General features: G+C 43.3%; 1 protein-coding gene across 1 annotated transcript; it reads left to right on the top strand.

The window, feature by feature from the left end:
• The first annotated feature begins 5,357 nt into the window (after positions 1 to 5,357).
• THEM4 (thioesterase superfamily member 4) lies at positions 5,358 to 19,630 on the top strand. Its single transcript, XM_080648323.1, has 6 exons — positions 5,358 to 5,621; positions 11,737 to 11,923; positions 12,731 to 12,905; positions 13,984 to 14,094; positions 16,405 to 16,529; positions 18,976 to 19,630. The coding sequence occupies exons 1-6, from the start codon at positions 5,532 to 5,534 to the stop codon at positions 19,047 to 19,049; spliced, it is 762 nt and encodes a 253-aa protein (XP_080504449.1). The 5' UTR covers positions 5,358 to 5,531; the 3' UTR covers positions 19,050 to 19,630.
• Positions 19,631 to 25,104: the final 5,474 nt, after the last annotated feature.

The raw sequence follows: 25,104 nt of genomic DNA, 5'->3' as shown, positions 1-25,104 counted from the left end.
CCACATCCCCCATACAGAGAGACACCCTGTCCCAGTGCCCTTTGGCGTCTTTCTGAATTGTGCTCAAGACCCATGAGAACCTGGTTCAATGGTCCTCTGATGCCCCCTGCAGGGTTCTCAAGGCAATTTGCTCTTTTTTTTTTTTTTTTTTTTTTTTTTAATGTGATTTACCAGACCATACTTAACCTTTGTATACAAACCTGGGTCCAATAATGACTTAGAGCAACTACAGATTTCAACAAGTATGGTTCTGGGAATTACTTTCATATTAGGCTTTGGCATTCCCCATATTAATGAAATGAGAGATTTCATCATGGTTTATAAAAGACTGGCAGTGTAGTTTGCTGTGACTTAAGTCAAAATGCATGAACCTTGTCAGAAAGACCTGGCTTTGAATTCCTGCCCTATTGCTTACTAGCTGTGTGGTCCTGGGAAAGTTTACTAATCTCTTGTTAATCCTTGCCTGAGGATATATTTCCATTGATTTTTAGAGTGGAAGGGACGGGGAGAGACAGAGAAACGTCAAAGTGAGAGAGACACATGAATTCATTGCCTCCTGCACATCACCCTGCAGGGGCCGGGGATCGTGCCTGCAACGGAGGTACATGCCCTTGACCGGAATTAAACTCAGGACCCTTCAGTCTGTGGGCCAACAGCTCTATCCACTGAGCCAAAACGGCTAGGGCTGTTTCCCTGCATTTAAAAGGGAGCTATCAAGATAGATCTTCTAGGGCTGCTGTGAGAGTTAAATGAGATATTATGGGTTTATAAAGTGCTTCATTCAGTATCTAGTACCTGGTAGCTCCTCAGTAAGTAGCAGCTTTTATTACTTTAGTCCCGTGGTCGGCAAACTGCGGCTCGCGAGCCACACGCGGCTCTTTGGCCCCTTGAGTGTGGCTCTTCCACAAAATACCACGGCCTGGGCGAGTCTATTTTGAAGAAGTGGCGTTAGAAGAAGTTTAAGTTTAAAAAATTTGGCTCTCAAAAGAAATTTCAATCGTTGTACTGTTGATATTTGGCTCTGTTGACTAATGAGTTTGCCGATCACTGCTTTAGTCCAAAGAGAAAAGTATATTGTTAAGAGCTCTATGTCCCTTGTGAGACCAGAAGCCAACTCATAATAATAATCAGGTTACTCCTCTGCTACCAGTCCTTCAGTGCCTCTTCACTGCCTATCAGGGTCCTCAAACTTTTTAAACAGGGGGCCAGTTCACTGTCCCTCAGACTGTTGGAGGGCCGGACTATAGTTAAAAAAAAAAAACTATGAACAAATTCCTATGCGCACTGTGGGCCCGGGACGAGTCAGCTGCTAAGCAGGACAGGCAGCAGCACCCGGCGGGCCGGATAAATGTCCTCGGCGGGCCGAATGTGGCCCAAGGGCCATAGTTTGAGGATGCCTGGCCTAGATAGTAAACCCTAAGCTCATTAGTACAGATGGTAATAATCTTTCAGGATACTGAAGGCCCTGCCTGTTTCCCCAGCCTCATTTCTCCCTACACCCCCCTCCTAACAAATACCCAAACCCCATACAAACTATTGGTAGTTCCATGAACTTGCCAAATTATTCCACACTCTCCTTTGGCATGAAAATCACTCTTGGATACCCTGCCCCTGCATGTTCACTCCCACCTCATTTGCTCCTGCTTGCCCTCAAGGCTTAACTCAAACTTCACTTGCTCAGGGATTTAGCAACTTATACAAGAACAATTTCACTAGGAATCTATTGTAGCTTTCTTTTTCACGTCTGTTAAGGCATTTGGATTAGTGTCTAATCCTAAATGGTTTTATACAACAGTAAAGGCAGTATGGCTGACAGTAATGCCACAACTACAGAAGTGGATTTGTTTCTTGAGTCACATGTTGGTGCCTTAAAATCTGTATTGAACATTTATAAGTATTTATAAATGGTGCTGTTATTACTCGTGGCATATCAAAGCAAAAATAAGCTTCTTAAATTAGAATTCTGTAAAGAATGCTGCTTATCCAGTTCAGCTGACCCCACTCATTACCAGAATCTTCATCTAACAGCTTGGTCGGGTCCATCAATCCAGCTGCCTTTACATAACAATTATCGGGATCCTTAACTCTGAGTTCAACAAAAGCCATATTGAAAAAGAACAACCCAGCATTCTGTAATAAAACCAATATAGCAGAATCTTCTTAGTAATGCATCATAACATCCATAAAACTCTACATTTGATGGTGTAGGCACCACAACATATAATTTTCTCTATGCATTTCATCTGTAAATAGAAATGATAATGGCTATTTCACACAATTAGCCTAGTGACTAAGTGCAGATAAAAAGTTGGGACTTACCCGCACCTAGATGGTGTTTGAATCCATTGGAATTGATGAGATAACCTAGGGAGAAAAAGTTGAGGGGGGGAAAAGGGGGCCCAACCTCCTTCCAAATGTTTCCCATTCATTTGTTCATTCACCAAGCATTTTCTGAGTGTCTATGGTCTGCCAGTTACCATGCTAGACACTAGGGATGCAGAGACATGGAGAAAGCTTATCATCTCCGGAGGGAGATAGCACAAAAATATGTGCTTAATTACAAACGATGATAAGTGCTTTAAAGGAAAAGTTCCAGCTACTATGAGAGAATTTACTGAGGATCAAATTCAGATGAAATAAAATACTGTATGTAAAGCAATTTAGCACAGAGGCGGACACACAGTAAACACTTTGGTCAAGGACGTCCCACTAAGAAAGTGACAATTATGCTGACACCAAAGGATTAGTAGGAGTTAGCCAGGTTGGGGGGTGGGGGTAGGGGGATGAGGAGTGCACAGCCAGCTGAGGAACAACACACAAGAAGGCCCTGGCGCTGCTAAGACCCTTTTCAGGTCCTGGAATAGGCCTTAGGGTATTCCAGGATCTGAAAAGGGACCTATGTGGCTAGAGCATGACAGTTAAGAAATTACAACAGCCTCTACCTGGCTCCCCAACGTAGAAATCTCCCTACCATATGTGACTAAAATGACTTGAAGAACCACACAACAACGCTAGATACTAAATGAAGATGGTAACGATACAAATGAATTGTACCTGCCTGAAAATGAGACTGAAGTCTACAGGTTCTCTTTCCAACCTCCATTTTCAATCACCCTTCTCCTACTACACAAAGGAGAGCAAACTCTTCATCCAGAATCTCATTTCGGGTTGCCAATACATTCTTCCTGAGGAAAAGTCCAATGACAACAACTGTGAGAGAGATTCATCAAAAAAGATTAAATGGGGCAGCAACTTATTATCATCCAGGTTATGTATAAATGCAACTTAAAATGTATAAATTTAACTTAAAATTCAGAAGTAAAATGGTTATCAGAGAGATACCTATTAACATCATTATTTGAGTTGAAAAAAGACAGACTTTTTCTAATAGAAACTCCAATTTGGCTGACTGTTTTTCCAGTGAGGATTAATTCGCCAATGAATTCATACGGTGAGTATTTTCCAAAACTTGAATGAGCTAAATCTGCAACCCCAACATTTTGATGAAAATAAACTGCAAGTGCATATTCATTATACAAGTCACAAAAGATTATGAACTTTACAACTACTTAAGTTTATGAGGAAAATCTTAGATATTAACTTTAATATGTATAAGGATATAACATTTTTCAAAATTATTTTAAGGTTATGCTAGCAAAAAACAAAATGTGTAAACCACTGGCTTACATGAAAAACTTAGGAGTGTCTGCTACCTAGATGGGGTGGGTGGGGTGTGGAACAAGGAGACATCCAAGAGGAATCCCTAGATTTCTAACAAGGAAATATAAGTTTGAAAGCCACTCAAAATTCTTGTATGTTCATGGTTCATTGAGGCACATCAAAACCAAATGGAAAAAAAAATTATAAAAATAAAATTGTAAAAGCATCCAGAGGAAGAAGGTAGATCACGTATAGATCTTATCTTATTTGAAAGATAAGAGTGACATCAGATTTATTATCAGAAATAATGCAAGTGATAATATAGTAGAGGAATATCTTTAAAATGCTGAAAGAAATACTGTCAACACAGAATCCTATACTTAGCAATAACCTTTCAAAAGTGACAGCAAAATAATGACATATTCAAACACATGAAAGCTGAGAATACATTACCACACTACAGACTACAAGAACCCACAGAAAACTACACTATAAGAAATATAAAGGGCCGAAACCGGTTTGGCTCAATGGATAGAGTGTTGGCCTGCGGACTGAAGGGTCCTGGGTTCGATTCCGGTCAAGGGCACGTACATTGGTTGCGGGCACATCCCCAGTGGGAGGTGTGCAGGAGGCAGCTGATCGATGGTTCTAGCTCTCTATCCCTCTCCCTTCCTCTCTGTAAAAAATATCAATAAAATATATTTTAAAAAAAAAAAGAAATATAAAGGAAGGCTCAGGCAGAAAAAAAACGAAACCAGATGACCCCTGGCTGGGTGGTTCAGCTGGTTGGAGCATCATCCCATATGACTCAGGCGTCCTCAAACTACGGCCCGCCGAGGACATTTATCCGGCCCGCCGGGTGCCGCTGCCTGTCCTGCTTAGCAGCCGACTCGTCCCAGGCCCGCAGTGCACATAGGAATTTGTTCATAGTTTTTTTTTTAAACTATAGTCCGGCCCTCCAACAGTCTGAGGGACAGTGAACTGGCCCCCTGTTTAAAAAGTTTGAGGACCCCTGCTACGTCATAAGGTTGTAAGTTCAATTCTGAGTCAGGGCACAAGCCAGCTTCTGGGGACACCTTCTTTGTAAAGGACGTAGTATAAGGCCAGGTAACTTCTAACTTCGTGATTCCCGCTGAAAGAGAAGGTCCTGGCAATAGTAAAAGCAAATATACATTCTTTTTCGTTCTCACAACAAACAAAAGAGTAAACAGAGGCCAGGTGCAGTTGAAGTATCTGTACAAAGTGTTAAGGGGTGGAGGGGAAGTTTGAACTCAGGTTTGTCTCCAAAGCCAGAGGCAATACATCCTTCAGATGTTCCTACGACTTCTATTTCTATTTGGGAAAGCCTGACTTAAGGACTTTTGGCTCTGCGGAAAGGTTTAAGGGTGTGCGTACGGGAGGGTGGGGCGTGGAGAGGTAGACAAGGGCATTTTAAGTATATACTCTTTGCACCCAGAAAGCTCTCGGTAAGCCAATACCAACCCGATCCGAGAGTCTTGCCCATGGCCGCCTGCAAGGACACACTTTATTCCTGCAATGCACTGGGTGTGCTCCTACCCGTCCCAGGGCCTTAAGTCTTCTGCCGGAGGGACCATCGCTTGGGAACAAAACTGCGCCGAGTTCGGCGGCTCGCGAGCGGGAGGAAAGACGGCGACTCTTGCACTCCCAGCGCGCAGGCGCCAGGGGTCGCTGTGCTGCAGCGGCGGGGCGGGCCAATCCCGCCCCTCCCGCCCCAGCGCTCCTCGCAAGAACATGGTCTTCGCGCCAGGCTCCGCCCCCCTCCCAAGGCTTTAAGAGGAAGAGCGGGCGTACGGCTGGGAGAGTCGGCGGTCGCCGCGGGCCGGGCCCAGTCCTCGCGCGCCCGCAGAGGCATGCTGAGGCGCGGCGCCGCGCACGCGCTCGGGGCCCTGCGCGGCCTGCGGGAAGGCGCGCCGCCGGCGAGGAGCGTGGGACTGTCGCGGGTGAGTTCCCGGGGCGGAGAAGTGGGCGCTGTTGTGAGACTTTCTGTCAAGAACACGCCTTGAGCTGTGTATGCGTTATCTCAGCCACATGACCTCAGAATAAAGGCACACACCAGCTGCGAAAGGCCTCCGCGTTCACGGCCACAGGATCTTTCAGCCCCGAGGTTGAAACCGGGAGAGACTGCGTAGGAAGGTGACTCCGTTTTGAAAGCGTGCAGGACGCTTGACTCTGGTGTGTAAGTGAAGGACTTCCCCTACCGCCAATATGAATAAAGAAAGGTTAAGTTATTCAAACAAGGTCACGCCGGAAACACGGGGCAGGGTTGCATGGGAACCTCCTCCGCAGGCTGCTCAGAACCATGACACCGTGCGGTGGGAGAAGAGCCCTCTCTTCCCAGGTCTAATCCTAATGTTCTCTGCTTGTCGGATAATCAGACCCCCTCTAAGCCAGCTTCCTCAGAGAAGTTAAAGGAGCTAATAATACAAGCGAAGTGTTTCACACAGTGCCTGGCGTTAATAATAAGTAAATATTGCCTTATATCACTGTTCCTTATACCACTAAGTTTTATTTCATTGGTGTATTCAATATTCACTTCATTTGGAAGAAATGTGAAATTTCAAAATTAAAAAAATATATGTACTGCCTGGCCTGTGTGGCTCGGTGGTTGAATATCGACCTATGAGCCAGGAGGTCACAGTTCAATTGCTCGATACCCAGTGTGGGACATGAAGGAGGCAGCCGCTCAATGATTTTCTCTCGTTGATGTTTCTATCTCTTCTTCCTTCCTCTCTGAAATCAATAAAATATAGATAAATATATTGTTTAAAATGTACTATGTGCTATGATGAAGTACTATATCGAGGAGAGAACAGCTCTGTATTGAGCAAGAACTGGAAGCTACTGTAGCTTTCTTTTAAAGAATAATGAAGTTCAGGTTGTTAATCCTGTAGCATCTTGCACTTAGAAAAGAAAATGTCCCCGGCTGATTTCACAACAGAGATAAATTCTTTTCCTTAATTATATATTGGTGCCTTGTAATCTGTGTTGAAAATATCTAACAGTATTTACAGGCTTTTTTCTTTTTTCATCCTCACCTGAGGATATTTTTCTATTGATTTTTAGAGAGAATGGGAGAGAAAGGGAAAGACAGAGAGAAATATCGATGTCAGAAAAACACAGCGATTGGTTGCCTCCTGCACTCGTCCTGACCAGGGCCCGGGCGGGAGAGAAGCCTGCAACCAATATGCATGCCTTTGGCCAGAATTGAACCCAAGACCCTTCAGGTCTGCAAGCCGATGCTCTACCCACTGAGCCAAACCGGCTAGGGCTACAGGCTTTATACGTCATTCTTCTTCCTGGTCAGTAACTTAATCTTAAAAGAAGATGCATTTTTTTAAAGTCACAATTTTACTCAGCAAGTTGCACTTGAAAATATATAACCAAAGGTCAAACAAAACTTTTCCTCTACTCCAGACAACAAACGGTAATGATTATCCCTGACATTTATCCCTCTTATGCAATCTGTGCTCTGAATTTACAAGTGCCTTTACTTCAAGTACTGTATGTCTTAGTTCTCACTTCCTTGAACTGAAACTTTTATTATTTTTACTTCTCACAACATCTGGGACCCTAAACTCAACATGCCCCCAACTAAAATTAATAGTTTCATTCCCACTCTTTGCCTCCTGACACACACAGGAACACCAACAAAACCTCCTCTCTTTCTTTTCTCTTTACCCACTGCAGTCTTCACAGGGAGTTTTCTAAAACCTAAATTTGTTACAGAACCCAAGGTCACGTGCATGCTTCAAAAGGCCAAAACTAAAGATGTCGGAGTTTGGAGTAAGGAAAGGTTTATTGATCAAGAAAGCACCAACTGAGAAGATAAGAGACTTAATGGTGCCTCAAATCCATCTTGCTCATTGAATTAGGGTAAGGGTTTTGTCAACCAGTGGTTGTTTGGCATGGCACCAATTCAAAGGCCAATAGGAATTCCTGAACTGGGAAACCATTGTGTGAGACAGCTCAATTATGACAGAGCTCAGCTGTGAGGCAGCCCTGGGGCCAGGCCTCCCCTCTGGCTGCATAGCTCTACTCTGCTCCAGGGAGACATCTTTGCTGTTTCAGCTCAGCCAGGAACAGTGGAAAGGGAAAGTGGGCTCCCAGAGCCAGGGTAGGATCTAACGTATATAGACAGAAACCCCTGCAGGATGGTTCTCACGCAAATGAGGACTCCAAATCCTTGAAGTTTGATTGATCCAAAAGGCACTGTCCTGACTGGTCCAAATGGAGCTACTTGGATTGGTCAGTGAAGATGTTGATGGGAATATAGCCATATGGCTCCTACTGGATGAGGAAAGCCTCAGTCCTGCGGGTTGAATAGGATTCCAGGAACTCCTATTTCAGAGGGCAGAAGACAGTGCAGGCAGGCAGTTCAATGCAAGCAGGCTCTCCCCTCCACCTGCACCACCCCACACTTTAGGAGGAAAGAGGGGGAGCTAATGGGCTGCTACTCAGGAAAAAAGTTGAGGACTCAGAAATCTTCTGGACTTGATTGGGCTCTGACATAGGGAATGCATGACTGTGCACTTGCCTAGATAGAGTCAGTGATCTCAAAACCGTCATGCATATGAATGAATAGGAACCAATATATTACTTCTTAAGACCACTTTGAAATCTTACTAAAAGCAATTTTTTTTCCTGTGTCATTTCCACCTTCCTCTCCCATACTATGTGGCTAGGAAGCCCAACCTTTGACCTCTGTTACTCAAAATACATACATGTGATTGATTCTATCTGCTTCATTTTGCAAGTCCAATAAAGCTGACTCAAACTACATTTTTAAATCATAGCAGACATTTTTCTCTTTTTTGGCACCAATCCAGTCAGGTAATCTATTTTTTTCCCAATACTCCTAGGATATTTGGTCTGTGTTACCAAACCTTTGGTAAAATTTCTAAAATCAAAGCTGCTAATAGAATATTTCTTTATATCAATGAGACTCTTTGAAGAGATGTGTCATATAATTTTTTTTTCTTAGCCTTCAGAGAAGGAAAGAAGTAGGAGTCTTATTCAAACTGCTCATAGATAAAACCAGTAATTCTTTCCATATAACCTCAAGCATATATCTTTATACCATTGGCCACAGACTGACCCTGAGTCCCATAGCCAAACCTTTGCCTCTCAGTCTTGCTTGTCTTCTAGAAAAGAGATCCCTCTCTTCTATCCCACATCACCTCCACTGGAAACCATGAGCTCACTTGCTTGTCTCCCTTAGTGACAGTGGTACCACCTGTCTGATGGGAATCTTGCTGTTCAGGGAACTCCATGGGTGCCATTCCCATTTCCCATCATGAGTTCGCTCTGGCTGGGAGCGCTCCAGAAAGTGTGCTCCTTGGGTGGAAGCTGGGCGGTTGCTGGGGAGAAGCTTATATGTGGTTACTAGATGCTGAAACCCAAGGGAGCAAAGAAGCTGTACTTAGAAAACAGTGCCACCCAAATCCACGGTAGACTCCCAGCCTGGAGTAAGGCTACTTGGACAGGACAGGCAATTTTCTATCACTAACCCATTTGTTATATTTCTTAATTTATATAAGCCCTTAATTTCTTTAAGTCAAATAAGCAGAGCTCTTTTTATCCAGTTCTGAAGAATGCACTCCAGGAGGCTGCGTTTGGGTATCGAGTTTGAGTTTTTTCCCATAGCTGACACACACGTTTACACATAAGACAAAAGGCAAAGGGAAATGTACCCACAGAGAACAAAATTCAACTCCTGCAGGACAACCAGACCAGGGAGTCTCACCAGAGGATGTGTTGGATTGCCCAGCAGACATTCCTCAACCCCAGTTAGACAGCCCAACCAGAGACTTTCACCTGAGGACGTCTTGGATTGCTAGCAGGCGTTTCTCCACCCTCTAGACCAGTGGTTGGCAAACTCATTAGTCAACAGAACCAAATATCAACAGTACAACGATTGAAATGTCTTTTGAGAGCCAAATTTTTTAAACTTCTTCTAACGCCATTTCTTCAAAATAGACTCGCCCAGGCCATGGTATTTTGTGGAAAAGCCACACTCAAGGGGCCAAAGAGCCACATGTGGCTCACAAGCCACAGTTTGCCGACCACGGCTCTAGACCAGTAATCACCAACCAGTAGTCCGTGAGGTCCGAAAGGTTGGCGACCTTTGCTCTAGACCAGCCGTGGGCAAACTACGGCCCGCGGGCCGGATCTGGCTGTTCTATCCGGTTCTCTTGCTCTCCCCTCCGCTCCTTTACTTTGAATTTATATTAGTTCACACAAACACTCCATCCATGCTTTTGTTCCGGCCCTCCGGTCCAGTTTAAGAACCCATTGTGGCCCTCAAGTCAAAAAGTTTGCCCACCCCTGCTAGACTCTAGAGTTAGACAACCAGACCAGGGATCATCACCTGAGGATGGTTTAGATTGTCCCATAGGTGTTTCTCAGCCCTCGAGAATTAAACATACGTTGTGGCCCTAGCCGGTTTGGCTCAGTGGATAGAGTGTTGGCCTGCGGACTTAAGGGTCCCAGGTTCGATTCCGGTCAAGGGCATGTACCTTGGTTGCGGGTACATCCCCAGTGGGGGGGGTGTGCAGGAGGCAGCTGATTGATGTTTCTAACTCTCTATCCCTCTCCCTTCCTCTCTGTAAAAAATCAATAAAATATATTTTTTTTAAAAAATAAATAAATAGCCAAAACCGGTTTGGCTCAGTGGATAGAGCGTCGGCCTGCGGACTGAAAGGTCCCGGGATCGATTCCAGTCAAGGGCATGTACCTTGGTTGCGGGCACATCTCCAGTAGGAGGCGTGCAGGAGGCAGCTGATCGATGTTTCTCTCTCATCGATGTTTCTAGCTCTCTATCCCTCTCCCTTCCTCTCTGTGAAATATCAATAAAATATATTTTTAAAAAAATAATAAATAAATAAATAAATAAATAAATAAATATAAACATACATTGTGCCCTGAATCTAACGTCCTGGACGCTGTTCCTGCTTAACCAACCAGAAGCTCAGTGCACACCAGGACTGAAACAACCTTTCCTACAACCCTTTGCCCAAAATGAGAATAGAATCACTAATTAAAGCAACCGCAGGGGCTGCCCTACCCACCTCCCTTTCGAAGCACTGAATGAAACAAGTTCAGGAGGCCACTCCACTGTCGAGGCAGGCTAGGCAGCCATTCCAGTGGTCAGCACCCAGTGGGAGTCTCCTATAAAATAGATCATCCAGTTGAGACACAGGTGAATAAGCCCCAGACAAGCTGCCACTGCTGACTGCTTCACCAGTGTCTGTACCAGGCCAAGAGAGAGTCCTTCTAAGAGAGTTCCATCTGGCTTGGCTGGTGTTGCTCAGTGGTTGCGCATCGACCTGTGAACCAGGAGGTCCTGGTTTAATTCTTGATCACATGACTGGGTTTCTTAGGGCTTGATCCCCAGTAGGGGGTGTGCAGGAGGCAGCTAATCAATGATTCTCTCATCATTGATGTTTCTATCTCTCTCCCTCTCCCTTCTCCGAAATCAATAAAAATATATTTGCAAAAGTATCAGTAAAATAATGACTGTAAGTGACAAAAAGAACTGCAAAAGGCATGGTTGTAAATCTGATTATGATGCAATTGATAAAGAAATTTGCTCTTCTCTGTAACATAATATTTTAAGATACCAAATAGAGCCCCTCCTTGAACCCCCAATCTGAGATGAACACCTCTTCCCTGTGCTCTGGCTTCCTGTGCATACCCCACTGGTAGCACTTTTTACATGGAAGAAACTGTCTATCCTTCATTTGTCTTTATTTTCAGTGCCTGGCTCACCTGTGCTTGATTAAAGTTTGGGGGAAATAAAAGGGCGGGGGATCCACAGACCTGGGCTTGATGCTGACTCTTCCAAAGCTAGTTGGGTGTCATTGAGCAAATCATTTACCCTCTCACAATCCCCATTTTTCCCAGGGAGGTTGGACCAGATAATCCTTGAAATTTGCTTCCACTCTAAAATGAAAAGCTTCTGCGAAGAGGAAAAGCAGCAAAACAGTCTTAAAAAGAAGCGAACGTGTTATGACATAGAATGCACCTCCCATTACTCTTCTTTTTCTTCTCTTTTAGAGGTTGCTTTCTTTTGAGAAAGTCTTTGATAAGGACCATTCTCTCCCCAAACCCTGCTGGAGCAAGGACATGAGACTCCTCTTTGACCAGTTCATGAAGAAATGTGAAGATGGCTCCTGGATACATTTGCCTTCATATGAGTATATAGCAACTCAAAGGAGTCAAGACTTCTCAGCCTTTATTCGTGGTAGGAACAGCAATTCTCCCATAAAGAATATTTAAATATTGTCCTGGCTGGTGTTGCTCAGTTGCTTAAGCATCCTCCCATGCACCAAAAGGTCATCGGTTTGATTCCCGGGTTGCAGGCATGATCCCCAATACAGGCTGTGCAGAAGGCAGCTGATGGATGTTTTCCTCTCACATAAATATTTCTCGATATATATCTTCTCCCCCCCCCCATTTCTTTTCCTCCTTCTCTAAAATCAATAAAAACATTTTTAAAGAGAATATTTAAATATCAAATATAAAACTAAGAACAGATTGAAGCACTAGTTACCACTTGAAAAGGGGAAGAGTATAATGCAGGGGTTTCTATAGTCTCCAGTTTTTGTTTTTGTTTTTTTTTAAATATATTTTATTGATTTTTTACAGAGAGGAAGAGAGAGGGATAGAGAGTTAGAAACATCGATGAGAGAGAGACATCGATCAGCTGCCTCCTGCACGCCCCCTACTGGGGATGTGCTCGCAACCCAGGTACATGCCCTTGACCGGAATCGAACCTGGGACCCTTCAGTCCGCAGGCCGACGCTCTATCCACTGAGCCAAACCGGTTTTGGCTATAGTCTCCAGTTTTATAGACCAGAAACCTCAATGAATTTTCTAGTTTGTGGGAAAGCATAAAGCTTTGCCAAGAATAAGACTGCCTCCCACTGGCATCCTCATCACCATTAGCAGGAGTGGACAAAAGACCCCAGAGAGCCTCCACCCTCCCACAGCCTCAGCACTTCTCTGTGACGGCATCTTTCTCATACGTGTTTCTCATGTGCCCATCCAGCTTATTTCCCTACAGCCTCCGAGCTTATAAACGAAGAGAAACTGTCACAGGCCCAGCTCTTCACCACAAGCTTTGAGGATGGCCTGGGCTTTGAATATGTGATGTTCTATAATGAGGCTGAGAAAAGGATAGTTTGTGTGTTTCAAGGAGGTCCTCACCTGCAAGGAATGCCTGGGTAAGAATGACAGCCTAAAAATGTGGGTCTAAGAGTGTTATTTTACACTATCCCTATGTATTCATGAACTAGAATGAAGGCATTAAAATGGTGATATAGAGACATTTATTGACATGGAAAGATGTTTATAATAAATCACAAAAGCATAGGAGACATAAAGCAATCTACACTAATAAAAGAGAAATATGCAAATTGACCATACCTCCATGATACCACCAGCCAAACAGGAGTGAGTATGCAAATTAACCCAACAAATATGGCAGGTTAATTTGCATAGGCAGACGCAGAGCAAAGACTGAAGGCTCTGGCCCGAGTGAAGACTAAGATGACTGAAGACGACAGGAGACTGAAGCCTTAAGAGGCTTGGCTTCTCCGCAGCAGCTGCAGCGAAGGCGTGGGTCCCAGGTGCCGGAGAAAAAACCGGTGCCAGCAGCCAAGGGAAGGAAGGTCTATTGCAGCCTTGGGCAAACTACGGCCCGCGGGCCGGATCCGGCTGTTCTATCCAGTTCTCTTGCTCTCCCCTCCGCTCCTTTACTTTGAATTTATATTAGTTTACACAAACACTCCATCCATGCTTTTGTTCCGGCCCAGTTTAAGAACCCATTGTGGCCCTCGAGTCAAAAAGTTTGCCCACCCCTGGTCTATTGCAAGAATCTTCGTGCAACGGGCCTCTAGCAGAGTATAATTTGAGAGAGTATCATTGACATGTTAACAGTGGCTTGTCACTAGAGGGCCTCATAATTTTTTATTTATTTTTCATTTTCTTTTGTTTACATTTCCTAAATTTTTACACAATGATGTGTATAGTTAGTTTAATGCAAATATGAATTTTCTAAATGATATTTTAACTTTTTGCTTGCTTGTGACCTGATTACCTGGTTTATTATAAGTACTACACTATTGTGGTATGAACACAGTAAAGTTGGGGACGTGGAGAGTTGACGTTCAATACACTGAACATGGACAGAGTGGACCTTTCTTAAGCAAATGATATGGAGATGCTTGGATAATCTTCTCCCTTAAGAGGCTCTCTTCAGACTTTTTCAAAACACTTCTCTTTCCCTCTTATTATAACTAGATTTTTTCACGGAGGTGCCACTGCCACCATGATTGATTCTACTGTTGGTATGAATGCACTTGTATGTGGGGGAATTGTCATGACTGCCAATCTCAACATCAATTTCAAAAGGTAAATTCACGGGTATTCTCTACTTCTTAGGGGTCATAGGTCAGGTTTACTAGCAACCGACCCCGAGACAAAGACGTATGTGCAAATAATTATTAAGGCGGTGCTCCCAGAAGAAAACTAGCAAGGCAGTGGGAGAAGCAGGACAGGGAAGGGGAAGAAGCCCCCCAAGGTTGAGCTCACAGTCCCAAAAAGGGGAGCAGCAGCCTGATCACACATGGAACTCTGGAGTGAAACATGTGCCTCAGAATTGCCCCTATCTCAGGCCTGGGAACTGGAGACTTCACATCTCTCACACATCAGTCAGAGGCTAAGTCGTATGGAAATCCTACCCTGGGGACCATAAATTCCCAGGCATGTCTCATTGTGAGCAGTAAACGAATCAATCCATGTAAACTCCTAGGACAGTATCTGGCTACATAACAAGTACTCAGTAAATGTTAGCGTCTTATTATTATTATTATTATTAACCTTTTTGTTGTTATCATTACTTTTACTTCTAGCAACAAGGCACATCTGTGCCAGGGCAAGGAATAGCTACAAAGATCCCTGATTCCTATCCATGGAGAATAGTGCTAAAGATCAGAAAAGTATTAGACTGTTCCACATGTGCCAGGAGGAGCGGGATGACCTTACTGCTGTAGATCGCTTTGGGTACTGTGGACCTCTTCAAATTATTAAGTCTTTCAACCCATAAACACAGGATGTCTTTCCATTTATTTCTATTTTTAATTTCTTTTAGCATTGTTTTGCGGTTTTCAGTGTACAAGTTTTTGGCCTCCTTGGTTAATTCCTAAGTATGTTAGTTTTGATGCTATTATAAATGAAATTTTTTTTTAATTCCCTTTTCAGATTGTTCGTTGTTAGTGTATAGAAATGCAGCTGATTTTTGTGTGTTGATTTTATATCCTGCAACTTTGCTGAATTCATTTATTAGTTCTAACAGTTTTTTGTGGAATCTTTGGGGTTTTCTATATACTAGATCATGTCATCTGTGAACAGAGTTAATGTACTTCTTCCTTTTCAATTTGGATGCCTTTTTTTTCCTTGCCTAATTGCTCTGGCTGGGACTTACAGTACTGTGCTGAATAGAAATAGCAAAAGTGGGCATACTTATATTTTTCCTCATCGTGGAGGAAAAGCATTCAGTGTTTTACCATTGAGTGTGGTGATATTAGCTGTGGGCTTTTCATATATGGCCTTTAGTATCTTAATTTATTTCCTCATGCTTAGCACATTAAGATAAACTTATTAAGATAAATAGACAAAGCAGCTAATGATTCGTGGTGGCTAGCCAGCTGCAAGATCAATATCTCAGCATTTCTATAACCCATCCATGGCATATTGGTTGGGAAGCTCTGGATTAGGCTTTTTCATGCAACATGGCAGACAAGAAATTCCAAAGGACATTTCCCTTTCCTAACAATTAGATCCTGTGTCAAATTCACAAGGAACCAAACCACCATAAGTGAGAATCAGCAAGAAACAATGAATAACATATTTAGATCCTCAGGGACTTAAGATATGATAATCAGACACACCGTATAACAGAACTGTGTATGAGATGTTTAAAAGAAATAAAAGATGAAATCACAAAAAGAGAAAGCAACAAGAAATTATAAAAATTATTAAGCAGATTTGTCACAGAAATTAAAATTTTTAGAAATTAAAATGTAATTGTTTAAAAACAAGCAACCCCTCAGTTGATAGGTTAAAGGGCTACTTAAACACGTCTGAAAGTAAACAGAAATATAGAACTGAAGAAATTACCCTGAACCCAGCACAAAATAAAAAAAAGAGATGGAAACTATAAAATAGAGGTTAAGCTATAGAGAACAGATGAAAACTTATAATGTGATCTATTCAGAGTCCTTGAAGAAGAGTGGAGAGAATGGAAGGGATCCAGTATTTGGAGAGAGGATGGATGAACATATTCTCGAACTAAAGGAAATCATGAGCCCACAGACACAGAAAGCACAACATATATCAAGCAAGATAAATAAAAGTAAACTCATATCTAGATATATTACAGAGAAATTAAAGAATACTGAAGGCAAAGAAATCTTTAAAAACAAGAGATACAGGGGTATCCATAACAGAGCAGTCTTGCTTCTTAGAAGCAAGAGGGCACCATTGCACTGGCAGTAAGCTCATCAGTAGCAATAGCAGAAGTCAGATCAGCCTCTTTAAGGAATGTTTTATCTAGGACAGTCACACCACTGACATCAGGTATCATACACTTGATCATCTCTGAACGTTACAAAAATCTGATAAAAACGGATTGTTTTTCCTTTTTTTTTTTTTCTTCTACAGACCTATCCCCCTTTGTTCTACTGTTTTGATAAATAGCCAACTTGATAAAACTGAAGGAAGGAAACTGTTTGTGTCCTGTAATGTTCAAAGTGTTGATGAGAAGATCCTATACACAGAGGCAACAAGTAAGGAGCCGCCACTCCCTTTTTTTGGTTTAGTTTAGTTTGGTTTGGGTATTTTTCCTTTGGGGGGTTTGTTTGAGTGAGGGTTTTTTTTCTGGGTCTATTTTGTTGTTGTTTTGTTGATTGTTGGTTTTGTGTGTTTTTTTTGCTTCGGTTTTATGATCCATACATGTCCAGAAATTTTTAATTTCCTGTCATTCAAAGAATAAGTTAAAGATATTCCATACACATGCCAGTAGGGAGCTATTTGCCAACATTTATCAAAATTACAGCATTATATATATACCCCCTTTGACCCATTTCCAGGACTTAATCCCACAAGTGTACTAACTTGTGCAAAATTACAATGTATGCGATTGCTAGGGTCCCAGTAATTGTGTTGTTTATGCAACGTTATTTGGAATAGCACGAGATTTGGCCAAACACGGATATCCATAGATAGGGACTGATTAAAAAGATAACAGGTCATCCATAAACTATATTGTGTGTGCCATAAAAAAGTACGGGGGGCCCTGGCCGGGTGGCTCAGTTGGATGGAGTGTCCTCCCATGCACCAGAAGGTTTTCTTGTTTTACATGAGAAAAGAAATCGCCACATATTTCTGGTGTCTTGGAGATGCAGGTCCCTTCCTTCTGGGATCTCTATAGCAGTTGGTTAGAAACGCTCACAGGGAAATGCTCCCCAACTGCATCCTTGAGCACTGCGCAACTCCCCGCTCTCACCTTTGCAGGTGGGGGACCCTTGAAGCCTCACTGTTATTCACTTCAGATTTAGACAAATTAATTTAGATATCCAGTGCTTTTTGTTTGTTTGTATTTTTTATTGTAAGGAATCTCAGATGCAGAGGTTTGGATTAATCATAATACTTGGTTTAGGATATACAGTCATCATTGGTACGTGAATGGTCATCACATTTATTCATTCACTAATGTATCTATTTTTTAATCGAATAATAAACACCCTGGAGCCTACCATCAAACAAGAACCAGAATCTTAATAATAGTTTATCCCTGCCCAGTTACTTTTCCTATCTCATTCTCCTGCGTTTCCCCCAGAAGTAACTCTGGTCTAGAATTTGGGGGGTTTTATTTCTTTGTGCCTTTTTCTTTTCTTTTTTTTTTTTTTTATCAAGAATATAGGTGTGCCTAAGGAATATATTGTTTAGTGTTTGCTTTTGAACTTTGTAGGAAAATTTTGTACTGCATGTGCTTGTTTGGGATTTGATTTCTTGTCACTCGGCTTCCTGGTCCTGAGGTTCCCCCGTGACGCTGGCTATGTAGTTTGCTCGTTTTTACGGCTGTGTAGTATCCCACTGTGTGACTGTGTCCCCGTGGATTTATCTCCTTTTCTGATGGTGGGCCTCTGACTCTTATGAATGGGGCTGCTACAAACATTCTTGGTCATGTCTGCTGGTGGTGTGCGTGGGCCAGCTCTTGGCATGAACTGAGGAGTAGTATTTCTGGGTTGTAGAGTATGAGAGTGTTCATTCCTACAGGGGAATGTCAGATTGTTTTCTAAAGCTGTCCCAGGTTACTCTCCCACCAGCGATATAGGAGATTCTGTCGATTCCCTATTTTCTGTAGCAGTTGGTAAAATCAGACTTCTGGATTTTTGCCAATCAAATAGTTATAAAATTATATCTTAGTGTGATTTTGACTTGCATTTCTTTGATCACATATGGAGTTGAGCATCTCTTCATGTATTTATTGACCATATTTGTTTCCCATTCTGTGGCATTCCTGTTTGTTCAGCCTCTTTTATTATGGTGTGTTTTTTTTTCTCATTTTTTCTGATTTATATTTATTATTTTATATTAAACTAATCTTTTTATGGGATACATAAACTGCATATATCTCCTTTTAGTATGTAAGTTGTTTTTATTTTCTTTAAGAAGTATTTTTCCTGAACAAAAGTTTTTCATGTTAATATAGTCACATTTATTAACTTTTTTTTTTGATGGTTAATGCTTTTTGTGTCTTGTTTAAGAAATTTATTTTCCCCCTAAGCATCAGCTATTTGCAGGAATGATGGATGAGAGAAGCAGGAGGAAGATCATGAGTAATTTGAATCAATAATCAGTTTAAAAACTCCATTCCAGGCTGTGGTTTATACTTCCTGTCTTACTAAATCTTTCAGCACCTAAAGGTGCCAGATGGCCTGGTAGTAACTGTACTTCCTTTCACTTCCCTGACTCTCTCTAATGGACGTGGTAATGAACCAGGAAATGACCAAGCGGTAGAGGATCTGGTTACCTAGGGAAGATAATACAGTATTGATATCATCAAAAGTTGATTCTTAATTTGGCTGAAAAATAAGAGGTAGGCTGAAGGTACAAATATGAATCTAAATGCCTTTCTTTAAATATATGTTTCTACTTAGAGAAGTCCCATCCGGATGAAGTCAGTTGACTTATAATCAACTTCTGGTTTTTTGTTGTTTGTTCATTTAGGCTTATTTATAATGCTGGATCCTGAAATAAAGTTTGACATAAAAGAGCTTCTGTTGAATTCTCCACCTGCTTAAGGCTCTCTGTCCTCCGCAAGAGGCTGTGTTCCCCAGTCCTGCTCTGCTCGCCCACTATGAGCCCCTGTACGGTGAAGCCTGCTGACACTGCCTTCCTGAACAGTCTTCTGAATACAATTCCAGGAGCTCTGTTCCACCTTCTAAACTTCCTAACACGGAAGCACTTCCTATGGGAGTATCAGCAATCTTAGAATTGCTGTGTCCTTAGAATAAGTGTTTTTCCTGCAATTTGAATGGACTCCTTAAGGTGATATCTGCAAACTTGGAAATCCAGAAAACCAAAGGAAGGAGCAAATACGTGCATGCATATTTGCATGTGTGTCTAATGTGTGCATTCATGATTTGTAAATTCCAAAGCTAATTTTATTGTATCTAAAATCTTTTTGAGCCCAGCCAGCGTGGTTGAGCATTGACCTATAAACCAGGAGGTCATGGTTTGAATCCCGGTTAGGGCACATGCCCGGGTTGTGGGCTTGATCCCGTGTGGAGCATGCAGGAGGCAGCTGATCAATGATTCTCTCTCATCATTGATGTTTCTATCTCCCTCTCCCTTCCTCTCTGAAATCAATAAAAATATATTTAAAAATAAAAATAAAATAAAATATTTTTTTACCATAGTAGGAAACACAATTCGTTCCTATAGGAATAGATTCCTCAGTTCGGTTCTCTTGGATTCTAGGGAACTAGAATCTGTGCCATCTTTAACATAGGCGGTGCAATTGTGTCTTTCCAACAGCATAGTTTCTCATCACTGGAAGGAGCCTGGTTTTGTTTCCTGTGTGTCTTAATCTATTCAGCTGCTATAACAAAATACCACAGAGTGGGTAGCTTATAAACAACAGAAATTTAATGCTTATGGTTCTGGAGGCTGGAAAGTCCAAGATCAAAGCGTCAGCATGGCCCCCTTCTGCTGAGGGCTGGCTTCCTGGTTCATAGCTGGCACCTTCTCACCGTGCCCTCACATGGAGGAAGGGGTGGGGCTAGGGATCTCTCTGGATCCTCTTTTATAAGGCACTAATTCCATTCATGAGGGCTCCACCCTCATTAGTAAGAATCTCCCAAAGGTCCCACCTGTTAGTACTATCACATTGGACATTAGGGTTTCAACATAAGAATTTGGGGTGTGGGGGGACACAAACATTCAGACCATACATAGCATTAGGGCTGCCATAACAAAGTACCACTAACTGGATGCTTCAAACAACAGAAATTCATGGTCTCACAGTTGTGGAGACCAGAAGTCCAAAATCAAGGCATCAGAGAAACCAAGATGGCGGCATAGGTAAACACCTAAACTGCTGCCTCGCACAACAATTTCAAAACTACAACTAAAAGACAGAACGGACACCATCCAGAACTGCAGGAAAGCTGACTGAAAATTCTACAACTAGAAGGATAGAGAAAAGCTCACAGAGAATTGGAGGTACGGCAAAGGGTCTTTGTGCGCGCAGAGAGGAAGGGTGGCTGAGAGCCTGGCTGACTTTCTCTGGCGGAAGGGGGAAGGGAGCCCCCGACCGCACTGAACCCCAGTTCTGACTGCACTGAACCCCAGTTCCGGGCGAGCCCCTGGGGACCCACGCTCTTGTGGGGGGAGTCTGGACTCTCGGGCGGAGACTCGGGAGCCGGGGAAGGCGGAGGACTGAAAGTCCGCGCGCGCCAGTGCGCACAAAGGCTGCGGAGGTTGCCACAGGCTTTCCCTAGTGGAAGGGAGTGAGAGGCTCCTGACGGCACTGAGCCCCAGTTCTGACTGCAGTGAACCCCAGTTCCAGGCGAGCCCCTGGGGACCCATGCTCTTGTGGGGGGAGTCTGGACTCTCGGGCGGAGACTCGGGAGCCGGGAAGGCAGAGGACTGAAGGCACACACGTGCGCGCAAGGGCAAGGCTGACGGGAAGCCAAGACTGAGACTCCACCCCATCCAAGCTGAGCACAGAGGCTATTGCAATTTGGCAAGTCTAATCCTATAAGGCTGTCTCCAGCACCGGACTTCTCCCAGCATAGACACAACTGATCCTTACAGCCAACCGGCCTGGAGGTCAATTCTTCCCAGTGATACCAACAACAATAAAGACTTAATTACAACAAGGCTGTACACACAATCCACAAAGGTGTGCACCAAGAGTGTCCACCTCAGGTTAACTGGGGAGGCAGACCCACTGGGCCAAATTGGAAACCTAGCACACAAATCTACCTTACCAACTCAGGGAAGCAGTGAAAATGCGGCGTCAAAGAATCAGATCACAAACGAAAGAAATGGAGGAAAACAAACGACTGGATATAGAATTCAAAACCACAGTTATAAGGCTTTTTAAGAATATCCTAGAAAAGGCTGATAAATATAACGAGACCCTCGAAGATATGAAAAAGGACCAACTAGAAATTAAACATACACTGACTGAAATAAAAAATATTATACAGAGACCCAAAAACAGACAAGAGGAACACAAAAATCAAGTCAAAGAATTGAAATACAAAGAAGCAAAAAACACTCAACCGAAAAAGCAAAAAGAAAAAAAAAAATCCAAAAAGTTGAAGATAATGTAAGAAGACTCTGGGACAACTTCAAGCGTACCAACATCAGAATTATGGGGGTGCCAGAAGAAGAGAGAGAGCAAGATACTGAAAACCTATTTGAAGAAATAATGACCAAAAACTTCCCCCACCTGGTGAAAGAAATAGACTTACAAATCCAGGAAGCCCACAGAACCCCAAACAAAAGGAATCCAAAGAGGACTACACCAAGACACATCATAATTAAAATGCCAAGAGCAAAAGACAAAGAGAGAATATTAAAAGCAGCAAGAGAAAAACAGTTAGTTACCTACAAGGGAGCACCCATACGACTGTCAGCTGACTTCTCAACAGAAACTATGCAGGCCAGACGGGAGTGGCAAGAAATTTTCAATGTGATGAATAGCAAGAACCTACAACCAAGATTACTCTACCCAGCAAAGCTATCATTCAGAATTGAAGGGCAGATAAAGAGCTTCACAGATAAGAAAAAGCTGAAGGAGTTCATCACCACCAAACCAGTATTATATGAAATGCTGAAAGGTATTCTTAAAGAAGAGGAAGAAGAAAAAAGTAAAGAGAAAAATTATGAACAACAAATACATATCTAGCAACAAGCGAACCTAAAAATCAAGTGAATTAAAAACCTGAGGAACAGAATAATCTGGTGAATATAATAGAATCAGGGGCATAGAAAGGGAGTGGACTGATAATTCTCAGGGGGAAAGGGGTGTGGGGGGTTCATGAAGAGAATGGACAAAAATCATACACCTTTGGATGAGGACAGTGGGGGGGAGGTAAGGGCAGAAGGTGGGGTGGGAAATGGGTGGAGGGGAGCTATGGGGGGAAAAAGGAGAAACAATTGTAATAATCTGAATAAAGATTTATTTAAAAAAAAAAAATCAAGGCATCAGCGAGGCCAAGCTCTTCTGAAGGCACCAGGGAAGGAACCCTCTCTCCCGTGAAGGGTTATTAATTGGCATAATTTCAATATTGCTGGTAGCCTCAGGCATCCCTTGGCTTGAAGATACAGCATGCCTCATTTTATGGTGTTTCACATTATTGCGCTTCACAGATACGTTTTTTACTCACTGGAGGTTTATGGCAATCCTGTGTCGAGCAATTCTCCATTTTTCTAACAGCATTTACTCAGCATCAGTCTTTTTTTTTAATCCTCACCTGAGTATATTTTTCCCCACTGATTGTTTTAGAGAGAATGGAGGGGAGGAGAGAGAGAAACATTGCTGTGAGAGTGTCAGACACGTCAATTAGTTGCCTCCTGCACACACCCCAACTGGGGCCAGGGATCAAACCTGCAACCCTTTGCTCCAAGGCCGACACTCTAACCACGGAGAAAAACTTGCCAGGGCTCTGTGTCACATTTTGATAATTCTCACACCATTTCACACTTTTCATTATATTTTTATAGCAATCTTCTATGTTACTATTGTAATTAGGGTGCTATGAACCCTAGCTATATAAGATGGTGAACTTAATAAATGTGTGTTCTGACTGCTCCATTGGCCATTCCCCCATCTCTCTCTCTCTCTCCCCTCAGGCCTCCCTATTCCATGAGACAGCAATATTGAAATTATGCCAATTAATAACCCTACAATGGCCTTTAAGTGTTCAGATGAAAGGAAGAGTCACATCTCTTTCAGGCGTCCTCAAACTACGGCCCACAAGCCACATGTGGCCTGCCGAGGTCATTTATCCGGCCCGCCGGGTGCCGCTGCCTGTCCTGCTTAGCAGCCGACTCGTCCCAGGCCCGCAGTGCTCAAAACTATGAACAAACTATGAATTTGTTCATAGTTTTTTTTTAAACTATAGTCCGGCCCTCCAACGGTCTGAGGGACAGTGAACTGGCCCCCTGTTTAAAAAGTTTGAGGACCCCTGCTTTAAATCAAAAGCTAGAAATTATTAAGCTTAGTGAGGAAGGCATGTTGAAAGCCAAGATACACTGAAAGCCTGTACCAAACAGCCAGGTTGTGAAAGCAGAGGAAGAGTTCTTGAAGGAAATTGAAAGTGCTGCTCCAGTGAACCCACGAATGATAAGAAAGCAAAATAGCCTTATCGCTGATATGGAGAAAGTTTTAGTGGTCTGGATAGAAGATCAGACTGAGAGAGGAGTGTGGGCCCACACTCAGTGTCTACTCCTTTGCAGACCCTAGTAACCAGGTGGTGAGGGCTGTTCCCTCCTGCTGTGTTCCAGGTGCCCACCCACACCTGCCAAGGTGCCTGCAGGCCAAGCCTTCAGCCACAACATGCCCTTAAGTCAAAACCTAATAAATAAAAAAATTTAAAGAAAAGAAAAACCTAATCCAGAACAAGGCCCCCTGCAACAAGAGCCCCAAGAGCATAAGAGCAACCAAGAAAGTGAGTTTCTTTGTTCAGGGGATTAAATGGTCCAAATCTCACACCCTTGCAGGGGCTCTACCCATTCTGGCCAATGACCTAATCCCAGGTGCGACTGACAGACAAGTACCTTCCTGGGGTCACCCCAACGTTACTGGGCATGCATCTGTTCTCCCTGTCCATCCCTTCCCCCAGTGATCTGCAGGGAATAGATCGGTGGCTCCCTGGGGAGTGTAGTAAAGCTTTAGCTTCCTGGTGAAGCTGTCCAAATGACATGTCTATAATAATTGGCCTTCCCATTGCTCCTTTTCTGTTATTAATAACTAGGTTAATGGTATCCCATTATTTCTGAGTATGTATGTCCACATCAGGGTATGATGTGGAGTGTGTGTGTGAGTATGTGATTGTGTGTGAATGCATATATGAGTGTGTGTGGCCATGCATAGTATATTTGTGAGTGTATGCATTGCACATGCCCGTGTGTGCACCTGTGCATGCATTATAAGAGCCAGGTAACTAGAGCTGCAGCTGCCAGAGGTGGGAGCAGGGAGCAAATCACTGGGGTCCACAGTGTCCGGGAGCCAGGTCAGTTCAGCCTAACAGAGGGCACCGGGAGGGAGCAAGACTTTCTCTGCACCAAGGAACTCTACACCTGAGCAGCTATGCCATTGTTCTTTGCTGACAGGGTCACCAACGTACAGTGGTGATGCCATGTGTCCAGTGCCCAGCCATGGACAGAAGACCTTACCTCCAAAGAGGCCACATCTCCCAGACTCCCCTGCCCAGGTAAAGGCCAGCAGCCAGAGCCTCAGGGAGGAAATGCCCTCCCAGTGGGCTCTTCCTCTGTCTTCATGGACAGAGCGTAAGGCAGAGCCCCCGAGCCAGATACCCCTGAACAGCTCGGCTTCCAACAAGGAATCCATGGTCAGGTAGTTTAACAGGAAACTTAATCTTGCCATGCCACTCAAAGAATGGAATGCTAGAATTGCCCTCATTCCCCAGAGGTATGAGGACAGAGTCCTACCAGCTCCCAGGGAGGAAGAACTGGTTTTGCAGATGCTAACCATTCCGGCCTGTGTTTGGGGCTCTGGGAATTCTTGTGAAAGATAAGGATTTTGAAAGAAAGGGGGCCCCTCCACCCCATCTCAGTGGAGGTCTGAGGATTGTCTAGGGAGACAGGAGGTGGAGAAGG

Source organism: Plecotus auritus, assembly GCF_963455305.1.
Source record: "Plecotus auritus genome assembly, chromosome: 12".
Classification (NCBI taxonomy): Eukaryota; Metazoa; Chordata; class Mammalia; order Chiroptera; family Vespertilionidae; genus Plecotus; species Plecotus auritus.
This window is presented reverse-complemented; position numbering and strand designations above follow the sequence as displayed.